Source organism: Salvia miltiorrhiza, chromosome 8 (genome assembly GCF_028751815.1).
Source record: "Salvia miltiorrhiza cultivar Shanhuang (shh) chromosome 8, IMPLAD_Smil_shh, whole genome shotgun sequence".
In the NCBI taxonomy this organism is placed as follows: domain Eukaryota; kingdom Viridiplantae; phylum Streptophyta; class Magnoliopsida; order Lamiales; family Lamiaceae; genus Salvia; species Salvia miltiorrhiza.
In genome coordinates, this window is record NC_080394.1 from 15,316,546 (window position 1) to 15,340,788 (window position 24,243).

Sequence of the window (24,243 nt, forward strand, 5' to 3'; positions counted from 1 at the left end):
GATTAAAGGTTGGTCTGCATAATTCTTCCGCAACCGGTTACTCACTTTCACAATATTTAATTTTTTTGGTTTAACTTTTTTGTCCTCTAATGATAACCGGTTGTGTTTGGTTATGGATAAATATAACCTAATAGGAGAGTGTTCGGTTTTACGTTTGAACATTTAAGAGCATAGACTATCAAGCGTGGGGCTGTAAACGAATCAAGTCGCTTGCAAATTATTTAGCGCGCTCGACTAGAAACAAATTTGTTCGGAATTCGTTCGTTTTCTAAACGAGTCGAAATCGAGCCCGAATCTGAGTTTGATAAAATTATTGAGCCGAACTCGAGCTTGTACATGTTCGACTCATGAGTTCGTGAACATGTTTGGCTCAGACCTTAACGAGCCTATTTGTGAGCAGGTTCGCGAATTGTTCACGAATATGTTCGAACAAGCTCGCGAATATGTTCATTAAATAATAATTTTATACTCCTTCCATCCCACAAGAGTGTGCACACTTTTGGTAGCACATGTTTAATAAAATATTAAATGAGTGTATTAGGAGTGGAGAAAGTGATCCATTATAAAGTAAGAGTAAGAAATAAGGAGTTAGTGATGAGGTAGTGTCCAAAAATAGCAAATGCACACTCTTGTGGACGTCCCAAAATAGAAAGAATTGCACACTTTTATGAGACGAAGGGAGTAGTATATTTTATTTATAGTGTTAATATATAAGAATAGCCACTTTTGAATAGTAAAATTAAAAAATACCCACTAAGATAAAAAATTTAAAAAATACCCACATTTACCATTTTACCCTTACATATAAAAATTTTACAAATACCCACAGTTCACTGGTTGTGAATTCAAGTTTTAAAACTCGAATTCACAACTGAATTCAAGTATTGGTTGTGAATAACAAGTGTTGGTTATGAATTCGCGTGAATTCACAACCAACACTATTTCAAGTTGTGAATTCACCACCAATCAAACTTGAATTCACAACCAACGCTGATAATTCAGTTGTGAATTCATAAACCTGGTTGTGAATTCAAGAACATTTGTACAAAATTGCGTGATTTTCATCAATTTCTTCGTTACTTATATATATATATATATTTTTTTTTCCCAATTAAATTCAAATTGAATTTAACTTTTCCTCAAATTTCTCTTCTAAATGACATATTTTCTTAAAGTAATTGAATAAGAACAATCCCCAAAATCTAGAATCCCTAAATCATTCTCATTCTCATCCCAATGATTCCAAGATGGAGAAATAATCTGAGATCCTCGTAGATGATGACGGAGATCTTCAGATCTGTGCCTAACTCTAGCCGGAGCGAGGCGGCGCGGCGCTGAGGCGGCGTTGTGGTGAAGGACGGGACGGCGCGGCCGAGGCTAGGCTCCGCTGGACGCGATCGGAAGTAGAAAAACGCAGTCGTCGGATTTCCGCAAGCAAGGAGGAAGCCGACGACAGCAGCGGCGGCGACACGGTGGTGGAGGCGGATGATTTATAGAGAGAGAGAGAGAGAGAAATCGACGCCGACTGAGATCGGAGAAGCGGAGACGGCGGATGCGCCGCCGCCGAGGTCGGTGGCGCTGCTGCTGGCCTCGTCGTAGGCGACGGAGTTGGCGGTGGCCGTGGGAGCATGCGGCGGCACCGCTTGGAAGAGAGAGAGCCAGAGAAAGAGAGAGCGTGTAGAGAGAGAGAGAGAGGGGATGAGGAGGAGGCTAGGGTTTGCCCATTTATATAGAGGGGTAATTTAGTCCTTTAACACAAAAAGTGGGTATTTTTTTTAAGTTTTTATTTGAATGGGTAAAATTTAATTTTACTATTCAAAAGTGGCTATTTTCAAAATTCACTCTTATTTATAAATATTTTTTGAATAATAAAAATAATCCTCATAGTTAAAAAATAATTATAGTTTGAAATTTATTATATAAGATACAATAATACTTAATTAGTTAATTAACTATTAAAATATTATATTTCTTTTATATAGATATCTTTAATACTCCTAAAGATACATATAACTAATATAACTAATTATAGTTTGAAATTTATTATAAAATAAACATTAATACCTAACTTATTAATTAACTATTAAAATATTATACTATTTCTTTTATATAGATATTTTCAGTACTTACTATATAAGATACATAGCCAATAAGGCATAACTTAAGTGGCAAAGCTAAGGCACCCAAATATTCTACTTTGTGAGAGGTTTTGGGTTCAATCCCGCCTGCGTGCGGATAATTTTTTCATTTTTATGTGAATAGTGTTCCGCCTGCGTACAGTTATTTTCACACCTTTATGGTCTCGTTTTTCCATTTTTTAAGATTGATGTGACCCATTTTAGTATCATGTTACTATATAAGATACATAGTATGTGAGGTTGGTAGAGATTTAACTTCAACTCCAAAGATTCGAAAGTTACTATCATATTTATAAGATTTTGCCATATACTATAAATTGCCAAATGATACTCTCAATTACTTTGATTTACTATGGATGAGAGTTTTTATATGTATATTAGGCAATGGAAGTTCGCACATGATACCCAGTTCATTATTAGGAAACTATGTCTGTTAAGGATGATGATATTCCCTCAATGAGCTCATAATGCTTATTATACTAAATCTTGCTAGTGAAATTTATTCCAGTATGATAATAAGAAATTGAATGGTATTTAATTGATGAACAATTAAATAATTAAAAGTTGTTAGAAGCTTTAATTAATTAATTAATGCACGATATCTTAAATGTGGAGACTTATTAAGTTAATTTACTAGCTCCTGATTCACCAATGAGATAGCACGGTAATTCAACATTAATTCTTTAGTGGAATGAATTATAATGATATAAACTAAATAAATATTTTCAGATTAATTTTTGAATTTTATTTATGAGAGTCTCAACTCTAGTCTTAGTAGTAGATCATTGGACTAGCCCAGAAGGAAGCTTAGTGAACTCATAGAGAAAGGGGACAACGCCTAGACGCAGCCCATCATGGGCTTCTTCTCCTCATCTGTATAGATCTCATTATAACAACAATCATAAGCTTAGGGTTTTAAGAGAGAAATGTGAGAGAGAGGAAAGAGGGAGGCGACAACGACGACGATGACTTCTTTATTCAGTGGGTGATCTTGAAGCATGTAGTCCATCCAACACCAAGATTTATGGGATCACAGTTCAAAAGATCTACACTGGAATCAATTGATTCATTAGCGATTCGTCTGAGCTTGCAAGTATAATTTTTATATCACTAACGTGATTTATCTACTAGAATATGAGCATGCTAGGTCTTTAATTAAATAACCAAATACTGCCGAAATAGAAATTTTATTGAAAAAGAAAAGATCAAAACCCTTGAAAGCACAAGCCCAGACTAAGGGCCGAGCCTCCAAAGAGAGAGCTCAAACGAAAGAAAACGACAAAGCAACGAAAAAACCAAAACAACACTAAGAGAAGAATTGATCGTCCTCGTAGAACGAGTCGTCGTCGTCCAGCATATCTCCCCATCTCTTAGAAACTACAGCTGACATAGCTCGAGCTGCGTCTGAAGAAGAAGAATGAACAAGCGCTCCTCCAGACTGAGCATTTGGCACTTTATTCAAGAACTCCACTGGCAACGGAGTGTCAAGAACGGCGCCCTTATTCCTGAGCCGATTTTTGATACTGTCAATCGGATTCGACGGATCTTGCGTACGTTCCATACCCTTTTTAGGTCGACCCGGTCGACGCTTAGGGTTGTCAACGAGCATTTGCATCCCCTGACTGACTTGCTCCTCTAATTTACTAATACGACTAGCCAACTCCTCCTGAATAGAATGTGTAGGCTCAATGACCACCCGAGATGTAGAAACATCTACCATGTCCATGGACGGAACTACGGCCGACTGTATTATGACCTCCTTATGCTGCCCAAACTTCACAACGTCCTGCAGTGTAGACCCCTCCGACCCGGCCGTGTCCTCCCTCTGTGGTCGCTTTGCCGAGCTTGCGGCCTCGCGATCGTCAGCAATGATCTCCTCATCCACGGATCTGTCAGAATCCTCCAAAACAACTGTGTCCTCCTTGCAGGCTTGAGCGACAGCTTCCAAGGGCCTATTCTGAACCGGTTTCATTAAGGACTCCATATTGTCTTCATTCTCTAACTCCATACCCTCCAGCACCTCAAACCGATTCCTGTTTTCCACAGAAGTCTTCCCAACAGTAACATCACATCTGGGCGAAGACTCCTCATGATTATCCAGCTTAGCAGCACAAGGCGCCGCGTGCTGTCGAGAACGGCTCCTAATTTTCTTCCAGTGTCGAGATCTATTGCTATGCTTCCTGCCCCGCAAACTATTATCCTGTACTTTCTGTTTAGTCGGAGAGGCAGGCTCAATGCCCGATTTCCTGCAGTCATCAGTGGCATGGCCAATCGCAGAACAAAGACTACAGAAGTATGGCAAATTCTCATATCCAAACTCAATTTCATAAATATCATCATCACATTTAACATCAATAAACTCAGGAATTTCCAGGGCCACATTCATCTCAACTAACACCCTAGCAAAATAACCAACTGAAGCCCGAGCAGACATGCCATCAACGAGAATAGGAGTGCCAACATGCCTAGCTATACCAGAGAGAACTTCAGGATGCCAAAACTCATGCGGGAGATTAAAGATACGGACCCAAACCTGAGCAGTAGAAGAAACAATCTTGTTCGGATTGAAGTTGGGAGTCCATGCCTGAAGAAAAAGGATCCCCACACGAAGACGCTTGACGAGAACTTCAAAGTGAAATATCCCTTGCCTAGAGGGATGACCTGCCATGGAGACGACGTTTTCCAGAGGATAGAGAGCTCAGCAAAAAGATCAGCCGCAAATCTCGGCGTATCGCCTTTGCGAAGGAAAACCCTCCCATGAATAGCATGTTGAAAGGATTTGATTTGCCGTTGACGGAAAGCCGAGGAAATAGAAAGGCACGGCCTGTCGTCGATCATTGCGGGTTTTTGCACCGCAAAATCATGAGCCGGGACGTCTGCGGGACGTCCCGAAGATTGCCTAAGAGACTCGGCAAAAGACTTCACGGGAGGAGTACCGGATGGAACATCTCCCCCCGGCCTAACTCCAAAAGCAAACGTTGCTGCTCCGGCTGTCCCGATTGAAGAACACCGGACTGATCAACGTCACTGCAGGAAGAGGATTGATCCCGCGAAAAAGAGGTAATGACGGAATCCGCGAACGGCAACCGAGAACTGCTCGCTGATGAAGGAAGTATCGCCCTGCTGCTGTCAAAACGCTGGTCTGCACCAGAAACCTTGGGAGCCCGCGACTCCAAAGCCGGTGTCGAGGCACTTGCAGCGACAGACATAGAAAGAGGATGGACCATCGAAACCCTAGTCCCGACCGAGGGCGCAGAAACCCTAGTTGCCGCCATGATATCGGACTCTGGAACTTCCGGGAACAGGGAGCAATCACGGGACAAGATGAAGCCAAAAGGCAAAGAGCTGCTGGAAGAAGGATCCGCAGGAGACGGAAGCGGCGGCTGGAGGGAAACCCTAGGTAGAACTTTTACGTTGGTGAGTAAAGGTGGAAAGTCGGAGGACGTGAAGGTCGTCATAACGCCGGCCGGAAAAGACCAGCCGGCCGGCCAGAACTGCCCGCGGAAGAGCCGCCTAGGCGGCGGCCGAGAGAGTCCCTTGAGAGAGAGGGCTCATATCTATATGACAAATGAATTCTTCAGAAGGCACACTAAATTAAAGTCAATTCTCATCTTATGATAATGGCAGACAAGAAACCTGTTATTTTGAGCGTGTTAGTTGGTGTGTTACCAAAATGATGTGAACACGTGGCTGTTGGTATGTTACCAACATGTTATGTTGTTTGTTAGTTGGATACCTAACAAACATGACTTTTGTTAGTTGGCTAATTAACAAACATGAAAACCATTATTCAGTTTTGACCATTCGGATTTTCTATCCTTGTAGTTTATTTAATCAGTTTATCTTCCTATTATATGTGTATCATTTTTATAGTGTTTTACAAGTTATACAATTAAAGGGAGGAGTAGTTTTAAAAGGAGTGGGCAGCGGCGGTTATGGAGATCATGGAGATAATTACCGAAGGAAGTTACCTCAACTCATGCAACTGATCTTCCATGAAGTCCACGATCTGTGGAACGCCTATAAATACCTGAGAAGACCTCATTTACGAGGTTATGCATTTTGAGATCCAGAACCCTTGCTGCAAATTCAAGAGCTCATCCAAAGTTCATCATTCTGCCTGCTTGTGTTAGCTGTTACGTCTTCTGACAGAGTTGCTGTTAGTTCAGACAGATTGTGTAATCTGTGTGATTCGAACAACACAATGTAGGTAGTCTTATTTAGATTGTTCCTAGAATGATCTTATGTTGTTCAACTAGACTAGTTGTTAATGTATATTCTCCAAGACTAGGTTATATGATCTAGAAGGTAAAATATGTTTGTTTGAGAATTCGATCCTTAGGCAGATTTACGTCTGTAAAGGTTGTTCTCCGTTTGTTAGTTGGTTCAACTTAGTCTAGGCTTAGATTAGTTGTTGGTTTCATATTCTCTGAGACTAGGTTGTAGAATATAGAAGGTAGAATATTTTAATTTATTCTACTATGTTGTAATTTGTATTGATTCATCATAGTAATTTACCGTCATTGTGACAATAAATCTGCACAAAGTATTTCTGGTGTCATTTGATTTTCCGTTGTTTGTTATTTATCGTGTTTGTAACACTCGAAATGACACATGAACTTTTAACTTATGTTTATAAATTTGTTTTTACGAAATTCGTATGTTTTGTACAAAACATGGTTTTTGTAGTAAATTTAGGCACTAAATTTGTTTCAAAACCAACCTTCACAACTAGATTAGTTGGCCACAAAGAGAAGAAATTGAGGCCAATAATTCATGTAAAGTTAGAGGGGTTCAAACATCTTATCATCTATAGGCAAAATGAAACGGAAGACCATTAAAAATCATACTCCCTCCGTTCACGAAATGAGTACCCATATTTCCTTTTTCGTCCGTCCACGAAATGAGTACCCATTTCCCTTTTTGGCAAGTGTACCCCACACATCTCTTTAATTAATACACTCAAAAAGTGGGACCCTTAAACTATTCACACTACACTCCATACATTTCTTAAAATCCGTGCCGTCCACAAATGGGTACTCATTTCGTGGACGGAGGGAGTATTTGTTTTCTTCCAAATAAACACTTGTTGCTTTTCAAATCTTTTAGTTTTAAGTGTTTTTTGTTTTTAATTTGAATGTGTGACAAGTTTCCAACTATAATAAGTAGATAAACAAGTTCGTCTCCTTCCTATAGGAGATGCTACTTATGTACTCCCCCGTCTCGTTAAAAGTGGTTATTTTTTTTCGACAAGGAGATTAAGGAGAATCTGTAAATTGAATAAAAGTGGTACGACTCACACATTTCAAGAGTTAATTATTGCGTTTTATGATTGACCACTTTTAATGGGACAAACCAAAATGAAAAATGAGCCACTTTGAGCGGGACAGAGGGAGTATTAAATATTTTATAATTCTCAATAAATATTTTGCTTTTGCTCAACTATCCGGATGGATAACTATTTTTTTTTTTCGTTTCCAACTAAGTATAAGATGGTGAGGCTGAGAATTAATTGTTAGAGAATATATATCATTGTTTAACCATAAGTTACGACTGTGTGGTTGGAACTGGTTCTTTAAAATATATATACACTTTGAATAATTCACAGTTGTTGCTGACGGAGAAGAATGTTGCTTGGAACTATCTCTTGCAAGTGTGTGGTTAGACGAGGTTTGAGGATGACGACAGTCTGCCAAATGCAGCAAGTAGAATCCAACGTCCACTACAAAAAAACATGAAGATGGAAATTAACGACGAAAACAAGTTGTAGTTAAAAAAGCGGAGTTAACGGAAGATTAATGACGAATCTGATTTTTTTTATCATTTAAATGAAAATTTCATCGTTAATTTAGTGTTAAATAATAATTTAATTCAAAATGATTTTTATTTTTATTATTTTCATCGTTAATCCATCGCTAATTAATAATTATTTAAAATTAACTTTATTTTGATTATTTTCATCGTTAACCCGTTGTTAAATGGGGCACATTGCTTGGGCACATGTTTTAATAAATTGAGGGTTAGTGGAGAAATGGTCCCACCATTATTTGAAATGAGTGGTTAAGATTGGATTAAAGGGAGTTTGTAAGAATAAAATATAAGGAAAAGTGGTGGGCCCATGTACTATAAAAGGGAAAGTGCCCCATTTTTTGTGGACGCCAAATATAGTAATTGTGCCCCATTTTTCGTGAACGGAGGGAGTAATTTAATCTAAAATTAGTTTTATTTTAATATTTCCGTCGTTAAATAATAATTTAATCTAAGATCATTTTTATTTTAATTATTCTCGTCGTTAAATAACAATTTAAATTATTTTTATTTTTTTTATGTTATATATATATATATATATATATTATTTTAATATCGATGATAATTTCTTAATTTTTTTATAAGATTGAGTATAAAATTGAAAATATTAAAATGCGATTTTATATAAAAGGAAAAGAAAAAATGATCTCATGAAAGCACAAAGACGCAGACTAGGAGATCGGGACTCAAAAAAGAGATCAAGAAAACAACAAAAAAGAACTCACAATCCAGAAAGGCTTCAACACCCTAAACACACAACTAACTAGTAAAAAGGAAAATCCATATTTGTGTGCTGCTCTTGCAACTCCATTTCATCTGCCCATCTACCTTTGGCGATATTATTCATAACTTGCATACTAGCACTTCTGCCATGATCAATGACAAAGTCTCTAGGCTTATAGCCCATTTCCACTGCGTTCCTGAGGCGATTTTTTATAGTATCTTCTGAACTCTGTGGAACACGTGGACGTTCCATCCCCTTCGGAGGACGGCCCCGTCTCTTAGGCGAAAATTGAAAATAAAATCCCCACAATTGAAATTAATAAAATAAAAATTAAAAACAAAAAATAAAAAAATAAGAAGTCGAATTGTTAATGAAAGGAATAATGGCAGAACGGATTTATCGTTAATTCGTCATTAACGATGAAAAATAAAGTTTTAACGACTGATTTTTCAATCGTTAACTTGCCTTTTTCTTATAGTGGTCGATTCATCTAAAGGTGCAAAATTGGTTTACGTTTAATTATAATTAAGCTATATGAAAGCCTGTTGGGCTTGATAAGTCTTTACTGACTATTTTCATTACGAATCGAGGAATTGTAAAAGAAAATAAATAATTAGAGAACTCCATTTTAAGGGTAATTTAATTCATTGTCAATAATTTGGGCATGAAATGCATGTATTTTTACAAAATGGGTATTTTATCATATACACTTAATACCATAAGTTAAATATTAGACTTACATGGCCTTCCAACAATATACTATATATGATCAAATTAAGCAATAAAACATATCTGGCCGAAGTAGTAACTAGGTGCGGACCTTGGCCGTTAAACCATGCGTATGTTAAATGTGCGTGTCAGAAATAGAATATAACTAATTCTGTAATGAAATCACAATCAGATATTGGATTCAAAACTCTTTCCCTCCTCCCATTATAAAACACATGATCATATCCTTATTTCTTCAATCACCAATTCTCGGGTTTAGGGAGTGTTGCAATGTCTCTTCTCCTCCCCACAGCACTAATCCTCTTTCTAGTATCCCTATCCAACGCTCTACGCCCTCCATTTTCATGCGATGAATCAGACGCAAGGACGAAGTCATTCCCTTTCTGCAACACTAGTTGGCCCATCTCCACCAGAGTGAGGGACCTCGCCTCCCGCCTGACGCTGGACGAGAAAATCAAGCTGACGGGGAGCTCGTCTGCGGCCATCCCCCGCCTCAACATCCCCGCCTACGAGTGGTGGTCGGAGTCTATTCACGGCGTGTCTCCGCACGGCATGGGTTTTGATTTGGTGGGCAGCATTAGATCCACCACGCAGTTCCCTCAGGTCATCCTCACTGCGGCCACCTTCGATCCCCATCTCTGGTATCGCATCGCCCAGGCCACGGGAGATGAAGCTCGAGCAATATTCAATAGAGGAGAGGCCAAAGGGATGACGTTTATGGCGCCGACTATTAACCTATTTAGGGATCCGAGATGGGGGAGAGGACAGGAGACACCTGGAGAGGATCCATTGGTCGCCGCAAAATACGGGGTGGCGTACGTTAGAGGGATTCAAGGGGATAGTTTTGAGGGAGGAAGGCTTGAGAAGGAAGGAATCCTCAAAGCCTCTGCTTGCTGCAAACACTTTACTGCTTATGATCTCGAAAGCTGGAACCACACTACTCGTTACCGATTCGACGCCAAAGTATCCTTCATATTAATATTCTAACCTTGCATTTCATTTCATCAATACTATACATGACGCCTATCTATTGCAGGTAAGCAAGCAAGATATGGCGGAGATGTACCAGCCACCATTGGAGGCCTGTGTGAAGCAAGGAAAGGCGAGTAGCATCATGTGTTCCTACAATCGCGTCAATGGTGTCCAAACTTGTGCTGATCGGAACCTATTGTATGAAATCCCTCGCAGACACTGGGGTTTTCATGGGTAATTAACCTCAAATCCAAACCCTAAAACTTCATTATATTAATTTATGTCTTTATTAACACTTTTTTTATTTTCAATAAAAAATTAATTAAGATACGTAATCTCGGACTGCGACTCTGTTCATTCAATGTTTGACGGTGAACGCTACAAAGAGCCAGAGGACGCAGTTGCAGCCGCTCTAAAAGCTGGTAATTAACTATTCCATCTTTCTTCTTCTTCTATGATTCATATACTGTGGTTTTTGCTATTTTTATTCATTTATTTATTATACTTTTTTTGGAAGGTATCGATGTGAACTGCGGCATTTTTTTTCTAAATTACCTTAAATCAGCAATTGCAAAGAAGAAGGTATCAGAAATGGACGTAGACAGAGCTGTCCACAACGTCTTATCCATGAGAATGAGGCTGGGTCTCTTCAATGGCGACACATCGAAACTTGAATACGGAGACATTAATGGAAGCCGCGTGTGCAGCAAAGATCACCAAGATCTTGCCCTTGAAGCAGCACGATCTGGCATCGTACTCCTCAAAAACGAACTCGGCCTCCTCCCACTCTCCAAAGAGGACACCAAATTGCTGGCTGTGATCGGCCCCAACGCTAATAACCCTCTCAATTATCTCGGAAACTACGAAGGCCCCCCCTGCAGGAAAATCTCGCTTCTGCAAGCACTGCAGACCTGCGGCGGCGGCATCACCTTAAAGCATCATCAGGGCTGTAACGCCGTCAACTGCTCCACTGCTTTCATCGACGAAGCAGTTGAGATTGCTCAGCAGGCAGACTATGTTGTGCTAGTCATGGGATTAGATCTAATACAGGAAGGAGAATTCATCGACAGAGTCGAACTAGGGCTGCCGGGATATCAGGAAAAACTCGTTACAGCCGTTGCCGACGCCGCCAGAAGACCCGTCGTTTTAGTCCTGGTGTGTGGAGGACCTGTCGATGTTTCTTTCGCCAAAGAGAATCCCAAAATTGCCAGCATTTTGTGGGCCGGCTATCCCGGCCAAGCCGGTGACCTTGCAATTGCACAAACCCTTTTTGGCCACAACAATCCAGGTATGTAATGCTGCTCGAATTTGAAGGACAAAAGTAATTGAATGTTGTTGATGATGGATTCGCATTTCGCAGGGGGGAGACTGCCGGTGACTTGGTATCCAAAGGAGTTGAGCAAAGTAGCAATGACAGATATGCGGATGCGACCTGATCCGTCGACCGGCTATCCAGGCCGAACCTACCGGTTTTACACCGGTCCGACCGTTTACGAGTTCGGCTACGGCCTCAGCTACACCAACTACTACTACGAGTTCATCGCAGTTACCCTCGACAACCTCTATCTACAAGCTCAATCCCCCCAGAACGCACTACTCAACTCTTCTCGTTGGGTATCAGTTTCACAACTCGGAAAGGGATATTGCAAGAAGATAAAATTTTCTGCATATGTGAGAGTTACGAATCACGGGGATATGGCCGGGAAGCACCCGGTGTTGCTCTTCGTTAAAAGCGGGGGGCCGAGTATGTATCCGAGGAAGAGATTGATTGGGTTTGAGAGCTTGACACTACGTGCAGGCCAAAGTGAAGACATAGAATTTGTGGTGAATCCGTGCGAGCATTTTAGTTATGCTGATGAACAAGGGAAGAAGGTGATCGAACAAGGTACGCTGCACTTAGTCGTGGGAGATGATCGAGGAGCTTACCCTATACGTATAGTAAACTGATCTCCAAATTATTTGATTCAATAAATTGACTAGATGTTTCCACTGTTTCTGGTTTGTTTCTGAGCGTATAATGTGACTGCTATTGCCCTTCACTGCCATGCATGGGAACTGTTATTTTAATGGAAGTAGTGTATTACCCAACGCAATGGGCCGGTGGGACTATTTTGCAAGTTATGATCTTATAATTAATTTAAAATATACATAATAAATATATATAAATTAATAATGAAACACTACAAAAAAACTAGCGATCACCGACGGCGTCTGCCGTCGGTAATAGGGAGGCGGCCACCGTAAAAACGACTACCGGTTGCATTACCGGCGGCGAGACGCCGCCGAAGGTTTCCTCGTCGGTGACTCAATTACCGACGGCAAACATAGTTGTCAGCGGCGCCGCCGCCGGTAACGGTCGCCGTTGAATAGCGGAGAACTGCTGCTGGAAAAATACCGGCGGCGCCAGCCATCGGTAATTACCGACGGCGCCGCCGCCGCCGGTAATGTTGACTAGACGGCGGTGGTGCCTCTCGCCGGAATCGCGGAGCATGATGCCGCCGGTATTTTTTTGAATTTTTTATTTTATTTTATTTATTTATTTATTTATACCCACAAGTTATTTCCGTATTTATACGGTATTGCATAAGTTAGACGAACTTCTCAGTCGGTCACCCATCTTAGTTGTGCTCTAAGTCAAGCACGCTTAACCTTGAAGTTCCTTTCAAATGGTCACCAATATAGAACACTCGTATTATTGATATATCTAGTACATATTAATTCATTTAAAGTTTACTTCAATATACAATATCATATATTCATAACCTTAGAATATGTCGAGATGATATCCAAGAGATGTTGTTAATTACGAACCGGTCTCGGTTCCGTCCTTATTTTTATGTCGAAAAAGCATTTATTTATTAATTTATTATTATTATTTTTTTTATCAATCTAGTTTATACACCATAAGTATTTTAATTTGGTAATTATAATGTATTTTGAATTTAATTTCATACGTCCTTATTTTTATGTCGAAAAAATATTTATTTATTAATCTATTATTAATTTTTTTTTATCAATCTAGTTTATACACCATAAGTATTTTAATTTGGTAATTGTAATGTATTTTGAATTTATTTCCATACGTCCTTATTTTTATGTCGAAAAAATATTTATTTATTTATTTGTTACGAGGTAAGTGCAATGTTGTTTGAAAATATGAAATAAATAGTTCAAGAAAACATAAATGTAAAAAGAAAGTGCAAGTGTAATTTTGTTCCAAAACATGAATTAAATAGTTCAACCAAATATAAATACGTAGAAGTGCTGCTCAAGGTAGCTGGCCCGACCGCCTCAGTATCTCCTCGAAGTAGGCCATCCGCTGCTCAAGGGCCTCACGTGCTACTCTTCGGCCTGAAGTGTTGCTCGCTCGGCCTCAAGTGCTGCAACCCTGTCCTCGTTAGCCTTCAGCAGCCGCTCCTCTAGCGTGGAGATCCGTGTCTCATACAGCTGCTGAGACATCGCGGAAGTGCCTGTGCTGTGAGTAGACCCCCTACTAACCTAGCTCCGACCGGCACTTCCAGTGCCGTAGAGCCGTGACCTGTCGGGCTGTACAACCTCTAAGTAGATCTCAGCCAGTTGGTTCTCTCACTCAGTCTCAACAGTAATGCGACGAATCTCCGCCTAATTCATACATATATAACAATGCATAATTGTTAGAAAAATAAATACATTTAACTATGTATTAATATTTGATTAAACTTAAACACTTACATCTAGTCTCTCATCCTTCCGTGACAAAAAAGTTCTATCCTCGTGCATGTGGAGGCGGAGGAAGGTGCTAATTCTGTGCAGCCGAGGGGAGTCCAGTCTCCAAGCTCTTTTCATGCATGTATATAAGATAAATAAGTTATTATTTGTAATATTATATATATATATATATATATATATATAGGGGAAGGCTAAAATAAGAACGCTTCTTAAAATATAAATTAGGAACCATTTTCAGCCCTTAGATCATCAAGATCTACGGTTGATTCATCACCTTGTTTGATAAATTCATGGTCCTGAGTTCGAATCCCAAAGGTAGCAAAAAATTATTTTTCGCAATTCATGCCTTTATACAGTTTATTCATGCGTGTTATACATAAAATTCATGCATTTTTGTTGGTTCGTAATTCTTAAAATAAGGGTGGTTTATTGAATAACCGCCCCCTATATATATATATATAGGGGAGAGTTCAATGGAGACCACTCCCCTATATAGAGAATGAAGACCAAATCTGGTTCCTTGATCTAACTTAATCTAATGGTGGTAATTTAATTGATTAAATTTATTAATTTTAATTTATTTTATAATCAAAAGGTTAAGCATGTCATTTTCTATTTAACCCTAATCTCACTCACTCTCTCTCATTCACGCTCTCTCTCTATCTCTCTCTCAATCACTCTCCCCCCTCTCCCGCCGCCTCCCCCAATCCCCTGTTGCTCCGCCGCCTCCCCATCTCTGCTGCTCCGCCGCTTCTGCTCCGCTGCCATCCCCTCCATTCTCCCTTCCACCGCCTTCCTCCCCTATCGCCTCCATCTCCTCCTCCTTCTGCTGCTCCGTCGGCGTCGCAGACGGAGGATTCTCGAGGCTGTGCTGTCCCAGCGTCGTCAGGGTGAAGCTGATGAAGACGACAATGGTAGAACGCTCGTGGTGGCGACCGCCGTGCCGCGCCGTCGCCGGATTTGCATATCTGCATATCGTCAATGAAGTGTTCGTAGAAAATATCAATGAACATTCTGATGTTCGTTAATATGTTCGTAGAAAACCAATGAACATACTGATGTTCGTTGATATGTTCGTAGAAACACCAATGAACATACTGATATTCGTCGATATGTTCGTAGAAAAACCAATGAACATACTGATGTTCGTCGAAATGTTCGTAGGAAAACAATGAACATACTAATGTTCATCTATTATGTTCATTGACGGATTAGGTCCCAGAATGGAAAAAGATGAATTTTCGGGATTTGTTCAATGGGATCCCATATTTCAGTAGATTTGAGTGGACGTTTTTGCCCTTTCTGGATTAAATAAATGTAATTAACCATTATTTAATTACATGAAAAATCAAATCATGAAATAATCTGGATCATTGATTGGATTGAGATGAATGGCCTTGATTTGGTCTTCATTCTCTATATAAGAAATGGTCTCCATTGAATGCGACCCTATATATATATATATATATTGGGAAAAGGTGCAGATTGGCCCCCAAAGTAGTAGCCCCTATAGCGTATAACCCCTCTTACTCACTGTGTGTGCAAGCAATAAAAATAGCATTTACGCGGGTTTGTCACCGAACAAGCAACTGAACAGTCGGTAGAAACCCGCGTAAATGCTATTGGTGGGCCCCACCTTTGAATAAAAAAATATAAAAAAAGGTTTGACAAACGGCTGGTAACGCCGTTTGGGAGGGAGAGCTTAATTGTGCGATTTTTTTGAGTTCGGGGGTTTAGTTGCACACACAGTGAGTAAGAGGGGTTATATGCTATAGGGGCTACTACTTTGGGGGCCAATCTGCACCTTTTCCCATATATATTACTTATGAACTTATTTGATAATTACTAATCAGACTCTACTGCAGAGTACGAGTGGACTGAGACCCTCCCACGTGCCTGCTGATCCTTGTACCGGGTCCATCGGGCTCAGAAATCTGGTTCGCACTTGCTCGCTGGGAAATGACCTGAACGTAGTGACCATAGTGGTCCTAATTTACTAAGCCTATACTAGGTCTACCCGGCCCCCCATTGTCGAAACAAAACAATACATATTAAGCAATAAAAAATAAAGTAATTAAATTAAAAAAAATCATTTGTTGGGAAAAGATCCTTAAGAAATAATTAATTTCTATTCCAAAGTGATAAGATCCTTAATAAATTGATTAAATCTATCCCACAATATATAATAACATAACACATACTAGCATACTTAAAATTCACTTAATCATACTTAATTTAACAAAATTATCTAACATAAATAAATTAATCTAATAAATTCATACTTAATATAAACTAACAAATTAATCTAATTAATTAAAATTAATCATGCTTCATAATAGTAAATAAAATTAAAATTAATCTAACAAATTAAAATTAATCATACTATAAATTAATTAAAATTAATCATACTAACATTAATTTTAATCTAAAAAATAATAGTAAATAAATAAAATGGCGAGAACAAGAGCGTACGGTGGTGGTCGGCGGCGGAGCGTCGTGAAGGCAGCGGCGGAGCGACATTGTCGAATTGAGATGAGAAAGAGAGAGAACGAGTGAAATGTGAATTAAAGAGAGAGAACGAATGAGATGTGAATTAAAGAGAGGGAGAGAGAAAGAGAATACCTGGGCGGCGGCTGGCCGGCGCCGATGGTGGTGCGACGGCGGCGGCGACTGATGGTGGGGGACGGCGATTCGCGACTGGGGATGGGAGCTTGGGGGTGTTTGTGCGGCGGGTGAGATGCAGATAGGGAAAGAAGGCCCTAATTTTATTACACAATTATCGGCGGCATTATGCCGCCGATAATAACCGACCCTTTTTGTAATTATCGGCGGCCAAATATAATTACTTAATTTATTTAATTTACGACAATACCGGCGGCACAACCGCCGGTGATCACCGGCGGCGAGGTCTCCGCTGGTAATGCCGGCGATACTTTGAAAAAGGCGGGTCGCCTCAAATGCCGTCAGTCGGCCGCGGGTAGTTACCAGCGGTGGCCTCGCCGCCGATAATATTCGCTGGTATTTTGGCGTTTTTTTTGTAGTGAAAAAGTGTGATTATAAAATAAGAAAATTTATTTATGCATTACACAAATTAAAATAGCCAAAACATTACAGTTTATTATAAATTTTAGAATAGTTTTTTTTTTTTTTGAGAAAAAATTTAGAATAGTTATTATGTTAATATATTATATACTAGTATTTGCATCTGAGTATTGCACAGTAAATATTTTAATATTAATTCTAGTGTTAATGGTGTGAAATATCAATCGTGGATATTGAAAATGAATAGTTGTCCACCAAACATTATTTCAATAATTTATCGCTAATTTTTAGTGTTTTGGACGAAATTAGCCCCCACCGTTCTCTCTTGTACGTACAAAAACAAGGTCTCTCTCATTTATTTGTTCTTACTCTCTCTCTCTCTCTCAAACACTAGTTGCTCAGTTGGTAAAGCCTTAAATCTTCCACCGAGCCGTCAAACTGCTTTTTTTTCTCCCTTTTCTCTGACGACCACTTCTCTGATTTTACCCGCACGTTGTCATCAACATTATCTTCTTCTCCATATATATTCCCATTCTCTAATATATATGAGTTCCAATAGTTTCAGATCTACGAGAGTTATGAGATGCAAATGCATATATAACAAGATCTAGAACGCATTAGTACCAAAACTTGTCGTGTTAGCCACACGAACATGGGCTAGCACACCCACTTGCACCATCAATTCAGTTTGTTCACAGATCTGTCGCACATATGCTCGGCACAAATGGTATGGAATATATATACCATTTCGTACCATTCGTACCAAGTGTACTGACGAATAATTTTTGGGCCGGTGAGGAAACTAAGCTCGAGCATTCCCCATAATACGTGCACATAACAAGTGGTATTCGTTTCAAATTATTGTACATTATGTTCTGGCATATAGTTAGATTTGCAAGATTTTGTTTTATTTTGTACTTGTATTTATAGTTGGATTTGTTATAAAACTAGTATTGTACCTATGCGATGCACAATATAAATAATATAGAATTATATATATATATATATACAAAATGTTAATCTATAAGCTAATTATTAATACAAAGAATAATATCCAAAGACAATTACAATAAATTCTACTAAATACTAAACATGTACATCATAAGTTGGAGCTAGCCCAAAGTTTTTTTGGGCCTGTAACTTTGGATGTTTTGCAAATATAGGACAATTTTTTTGGGGCTTATAGGACCAATTTTAAAAAATTCGACATCAAATTGAGCCCGAAAAATCAATTTGTTTTGCAATTGCAAGCCTGAAAATTTTTGTCCTACATTTGCAAAATGACCAAAATTACGAGCCTAAAAAAACAAGAGAGAAGATAGAATATTTTTAAATTTTTAATTTTTAAATAAATATAACTTTTACAATTCAAATCAAATATTTACATAAAATATGTCAAATTAAAGCTCTAATTGTGATCTTTAATTTGATATGCATATTACATATTTAATAATTAGTCGAATTTTACAATTTTAGAAAGAAATAAAATAAAATAAAATAATTAAAAGATAAAAAAATAAAAAATATAACTTATAAATAAACCTTGATTTTTATTATAACTCCAAATTTCCCACTCAAATTGAAATCTTGTCTTTTTAAGGGTTATTTTATTTCCTTTTTTCTTCCCCTATATTTTCTTTTCTTGCATGGCAAAAAATTAAATATCTTGTCACTCCAAAATTGCCACTCAAAATATTTAATATGCATATCAAATTAAATATCACAATAAGAGCTTTAATTTGATATATTTTATGTAAATATTTTATTTAAAGATTAAAATTTTAAAAAAATTCTTTCTTCTCTCTCTTTTTTTAGGACCGTAACTTTGGTCATTTTGCAAATGTAGGACAAAATTTTTTGGGCTTGCAATTGCAGGACAAATTGATTTTTCGAGCTCAATTTGTCCTACTTATGCTCAATTTTTGAAAATTTGTCCTATAATTGCAAGCTCGGAAAAAATTGTCCTAGATTTGCAAAACAGTCAAAGTTATGGGCCTAAAAAATGAAACACAATATTTAGCCATTAATTGAAAAAACACAAAATTTAGCAATTTTTTACGTTTTAGGACTATTTTGCGTTTAATTAGGGCGGATCAAATTCAGGTCGGATTCGAGTTTGCGCGCGGGTTAGGCACACATGACACTATTAGTGCCACTAGTGCCATATACTCACTGCTGTCCGAATGGTACTTATGGCCATATTAGTGTCATTAGTGTCATTAGTGTCATATATCTGTGTGCTGATATTATTTAGATGAGTATAGTTATATGACCATTTTGAACACTTCGTAGGGTTTATATTATCCATTTAGAATTGAAATTATCCATTTAGTGTTTAGATTATCATTTAGGGTTTAAATTCCTCATTTAGGGGTTAGATTCTCCATTTAAGGTGCTGCACGAATGGTACTTAATTATGGCCGTATTGATGCCATTAGTGTCATATACTCTCTCTTATGTAGTGTTGCACGAATGGTACTTATGGCCATATTAGTGCCGTTAGTGCCATATACTTAGATTTTTATTTTTGGTGCCATATGTACCTAATTCGCGCGCAAACTTGAATTCGTCCTGAATCTGGTCCGCTCTAATTAAGGGCATAACAGTCTTAACACGTAATAAATGACTAGATTTTGTGTTTTTTCAATTAGTGACCAAATATTGTGTTTTCTTTTTCAAAATGGCTATTTTAAAAGCGCTCTCATAATTTTAATGGGTATCTTTTTCTACTAAATTTTGATGGGTTACTTTCTTCATCTTATACACATTTTCGAATTATTTAATCATGTCTTTCAAATCGCACTATAATTTTTATGGACGGGTAGAGTATTTATTACTCCCTCCGTCCCATTAAAGTTGGCCATATTTCCATTTTGGTTTGTCCCACTAAAGTTGACCACTTTCTAAAAATGGAAATATTTATTTTAATTAAGCCCAATTAATTAATCTAATTAAAATTTCTAAATAAACTTAAACCCTAATTAAATAAAGGCACACACACCAAAAGAACACACACAAAACACACACTCAGCCTCCCTCCCACCCCCCCACCCCCCCGCCACCCACCCCTTGACCCCCGCTGCCTGACCTCGCCGGACGACAACAGCATCGGCCTGCTCTCTGCCCCTCGCGACCCCCATGCTCTCTCTCTCTCACACAGCCTCCCCTTCCCTCGCCATTGCCCCCAAAACTCCACCATCTCTCTTCCCCCATCACTCTTCCTCCCCGTCACCACGCTGCTTCAGATCAGCTGATCCACACTGGTGCGTCGTTTTACACCAAAAATATCCGGCAGTCAGCCGGTATGCCCACACTGCGCAGACAGCAGTAAGCAAAATCGTCTCCCAAGGGACTGGCGAGAATTTCTCTAATTAAAGTCTGCAAAGTAACCACGAAATTTTGAGAAGAAAATATAGAAAATACTAAACTTAAAATTAAATAAATAAAATCCGAATAAACCAATTTTTCCAATTAACTAAAAGATGAATAAAAATTCCAACAATTAATAAAAGAATTCCAGCAATCAATTAAGTCCACCCTAGCTCAATTATTCCGATCATCGATGCAAAAATAACTTTAAATTATGCAAACAAACCAGTTATAACCACCGAAGACGCTTCTGACGTGATCTTATTTCTCCTTAATTATTCGATAATCAGGAAGACGCTTCACTAATTACTACCCTAATCGACTGACAACCGTAAGAGACGCTCTATAGGTTTAATGAGCCGACAGCATTAATATTTAGAGAAACCCGATTCAAAACCAATAAACTCTGACGCAGGATTATTGAATTAAGACTGCTTTTCCCTTGACCCTGATGTGTCAATTTACCACTAATCAAACCTAAACCACAATTACGGATGGCCGGTTCAATTGGCTATATAATTAATTCTAACCCAATAAATATTTGCAACTATCTAATGGATTAAAACAATTAATATCATTAAACATGAAGAATCGCAGATGCAAGCATAAAAATAAAGTATAAGAATAATTAGATCTCACAGAATAATTTCGCTAGTGCTTCCCTAATCGATGCCGGAATAAAGAAATTTAGCTAGAAAACATAATTAAATAACACAAGAAATAAATAAATAAATTGCAAGGGATGAAAGAAATAAAACTTGATTGGAAGAACTCCAAAATTGCATCCACAATCTGCCTTCAAAGTTGCCGCTGCTATGGTGTATTGTGATATGTCTTTTTTTCAAAACAAACTCACTCCTAATATATATATAACTAAGGAAACAAACCTAATTCTACTATTAAAAAAGTGGCGCATGGCCTAACCAAAACAAAAGTCTATCCTCATAACTTAAAATAAAAGAAAAGTGGCGCAAGGCCCACTTAGCAACATAACTAAATTAAAATCAGTCAAAATCAAACATGGTGGCCTAGCATTTCTCGGCACTTTAGCCTTCAATCCATGTAATCAATTCACACCCAGTCAAAATGGGCACACCGCACGGCAGACGTGCACAACTTCCTCTTCACACAGCTTCACGACTTCAAAACTCTTCTCAAAATCAATACTTTTTTCTCCAAAACCTATCAAATACCATAAAAATTCATATAAGACAATAATTCATATTTAAAGACAATATTTAACACGAATTAAACATAGAAATCATACTAAAATTCCCCAAATAAATGCATATAAATACGCCCAATCAAATCCCCCCACACTTAAACAAAGCTCGCCCTCGAGCACCAAAAAGAACAAAACGACAGGGAAGGAACAAAAGAAGACTCAAAACAGCAAAAACAAAGCTTTGGCAACAATATGATAGATAATACTCAAAGTCTTGATCAAGATACAATCATTCACGAACCACTAACTATGCTCTTGCTCAGAAAATTATGCCATGTTCTTCATTCAAGTCAAAATTGTGCAAATTCAATCCTGCCTCACCAAGTTCACTCAATTTCTCTCAAAAGACAAATATGGACAGAATAGATTCACACAATTCACAACTTCATGCCTTCAAACACAGCTTGCCGTTATGTCACTATCTCCACCAAAATATGGAACCAATGCACAAATCAAAAGGTCTTGCACTTTGGTTGTAATGGGGCTAGGGTACGTACAGGTGGGATAAACAAGGAAAAGGGATCAAAAAGGCTCAATATATGACTGAAAACATGCAACACACCAGACCTTCCATCAATAAAACTCTAGAGTAGCTCCTCAACATATCCACAATCCTCAAAAAGTATGCATCAACTCTAACATATACATATAGGACATAAACATGAATGAATGTATACACAATAAACCCTTTCTTTTCTTTGAACTTTTTTTTTTCTATTATTATTATTATTATTTTTTTTTTCAACAACATATATTCTCAATAAATCAATGAATCATGAACAACACATTAACATGATAGGAGTATTCATCTCGTCATAACCTAGTGCATTTACATGTTTTCAAAGGACAAAAGCAGGTTGAAATAGGCTTAGGCTCAATATATGTGGCTTTTAATCAAACAAAACAGGAGCAAATTAGGAACAAACGGCTCACTAAGGGAATAGTGAAGGTTCGGATAATATGTTCAGGCCAAAATAATGGTTATTCCTAAATGCCTTAATCATTTTCATGCATTAAGTTCTCAAACTCAGTCTTGACTATGGCAACAGGGCAAACCAGAAATTCGGCATTGAAGTTCGAATCAATCACTCATCAAAGAAAAAATTAGAGCTAGTTATGTGTGCTCATTAGGGCTCAATCCTCACAATTTAGTAGGTTTCAAGTAATTTTGATCAAATTTTGCACGTTTTTCTCATACAAGAACACCTACAAACATATGCATAATTCCATCACAAGAGCAACAGCCTATCATACCAAATCCAATATCCTAATCTTAACTCTTCACATCATCATCATAACATTGCCAAAGAACTCGAAACTGACAAGAAAACCAACATAGCAACAAAGCAAAGACACACAAAACAAAGACACTCCCCCACACTTGGACAACACAATGTCCTCATTGTGTGAGGGTATGACAGACCAAAACAGAAACAACAGCAGATAACTAAAAGAAATCAAAAGCTTCAAAAACGAAAAGCAAAAAGAAAGAAACTTCCCTGAACTGGAATCATGTAGGTGGGTGAGGAGGCTGAAGCTTCCGGCGATGAGGAATGGGCCACCGGAAAGGGTAGAGGCGCCGGCAGAGGACTCGTACTCGGTGTACGCAGAGGTGGGCGGGCGTTCGAAACTGCAGCAGCGGCGGAATGGATGGGGTGGTGTTGGGGGAAACCAAATTGAGGAAATTTTGACTTTAGTCAAAAAACCTAGTTCCAGAATTTGCACCTTGGCCCCCAACTTTTTAGAAACTGGAGGGCAACCCCCAAACCTGCGAAATTGACCAAAACACACCCCAAGCTTTTTTTTTTTAATATATATATTTTTTTTAATAATAATATTTTTTTTTTAAGAGAGAAAAAACGAAAATAAACAAAACAAGGGCAAGAAAAATCGGGTTGCCTCCCGATGAGCGCCTTTGTTTAACGTCCTTGGCTGGACAGAAAAGAAGTACAAAATCCTTAGACGATGGTTGGAGACGTCAGGCTGAGAGCATTGAACGACTCCATCTCGACTCCAGCATAGTATGGCTTGAGTAATTGTCCATTAACCTTAAAACACTTTCGTGTTTCGAGGCTTTGGATTTCCACAGCTCCATGAGGACTCACACTAACAACTTCAAACGGGCCCAACCAACGAGATTTCAATTTTCCTGGCATAATCCTTAAGCGTGCGTTAAACAAGAAAACCTTCTGCCCAACTTCAAAGGATTTCCTTCGAATGTATTTGTCATGTAGAAATTTGGTTCGTTCCTTGTAACGACTTGCATAATCATACGCCTCCAATCGAATCTCCTCTAATTCTTGCAGTTGAAATTTACGCTCTTTGCCAACAATTTTCTCATCTAAACAGAATTCCTTCACGGCCCAAAAAGCTTTATGCTCCATCTCAACAGGTAGATGACATTGCTTCCCAAAAATCAGCCTGTACGGAGACATACCAATCGGTGACTTGAATGCAGTGCGGTATGCCCACACTGCATCGTCCAGTCTCAAACTCCAATCCTTTCATCTCGGGTTGACTGTTTTCTC

General features: G+C 38.4%; 2 protein-coding genes across 2 annotated transcripts; one reads left to right on the plus strand and one right to left on the minus strand.

Annotated features, from left to right (window-relative positions):
* Positions 1 to 9,469: 9,469 nt before the first annotated feature.
* On the plus strand, positions 9,470 to 12,438 carry LOC131001347 (probable beta-D-xylosidase 7). Its single transcript, XM_057927716.1, has 5 exons — positions 9,470 to 10,362; positions 10,436 to 10,605; positions 10,699 to 10,793; positions 10,889 to 11,659; positions 11,732 to 12,438. Exons 1-5 carry the CDS (start codon positions 9,670 to 9,672, stop codon positions 12,316 to 12,318), a joined length of 2,316 nt encoding a protein of 771 aa, XP_057783699.1. The 5' UTR covers positions 9,470 to 9,669; the 3' UTR covers positions 12,319 to 12,438.
* An 11,235-nt stretch (positions 12,439 to 23,673) lies between these two features.
* On the minus strand, positions 23,674 to 24,150 carry LOC130998116 (uncharacterized). Its single transcript, XM_057923550.1, has one exon. It carries the CDS (start codon positions 24,148 to 24,150, stop codon positions 23,674 to 23,676), a length of 477 nt encoding a protein of 158 aa, XP_057779533.1.
* Positions 24,151 to 24,243: the final 93 nt, after the last annotated feature.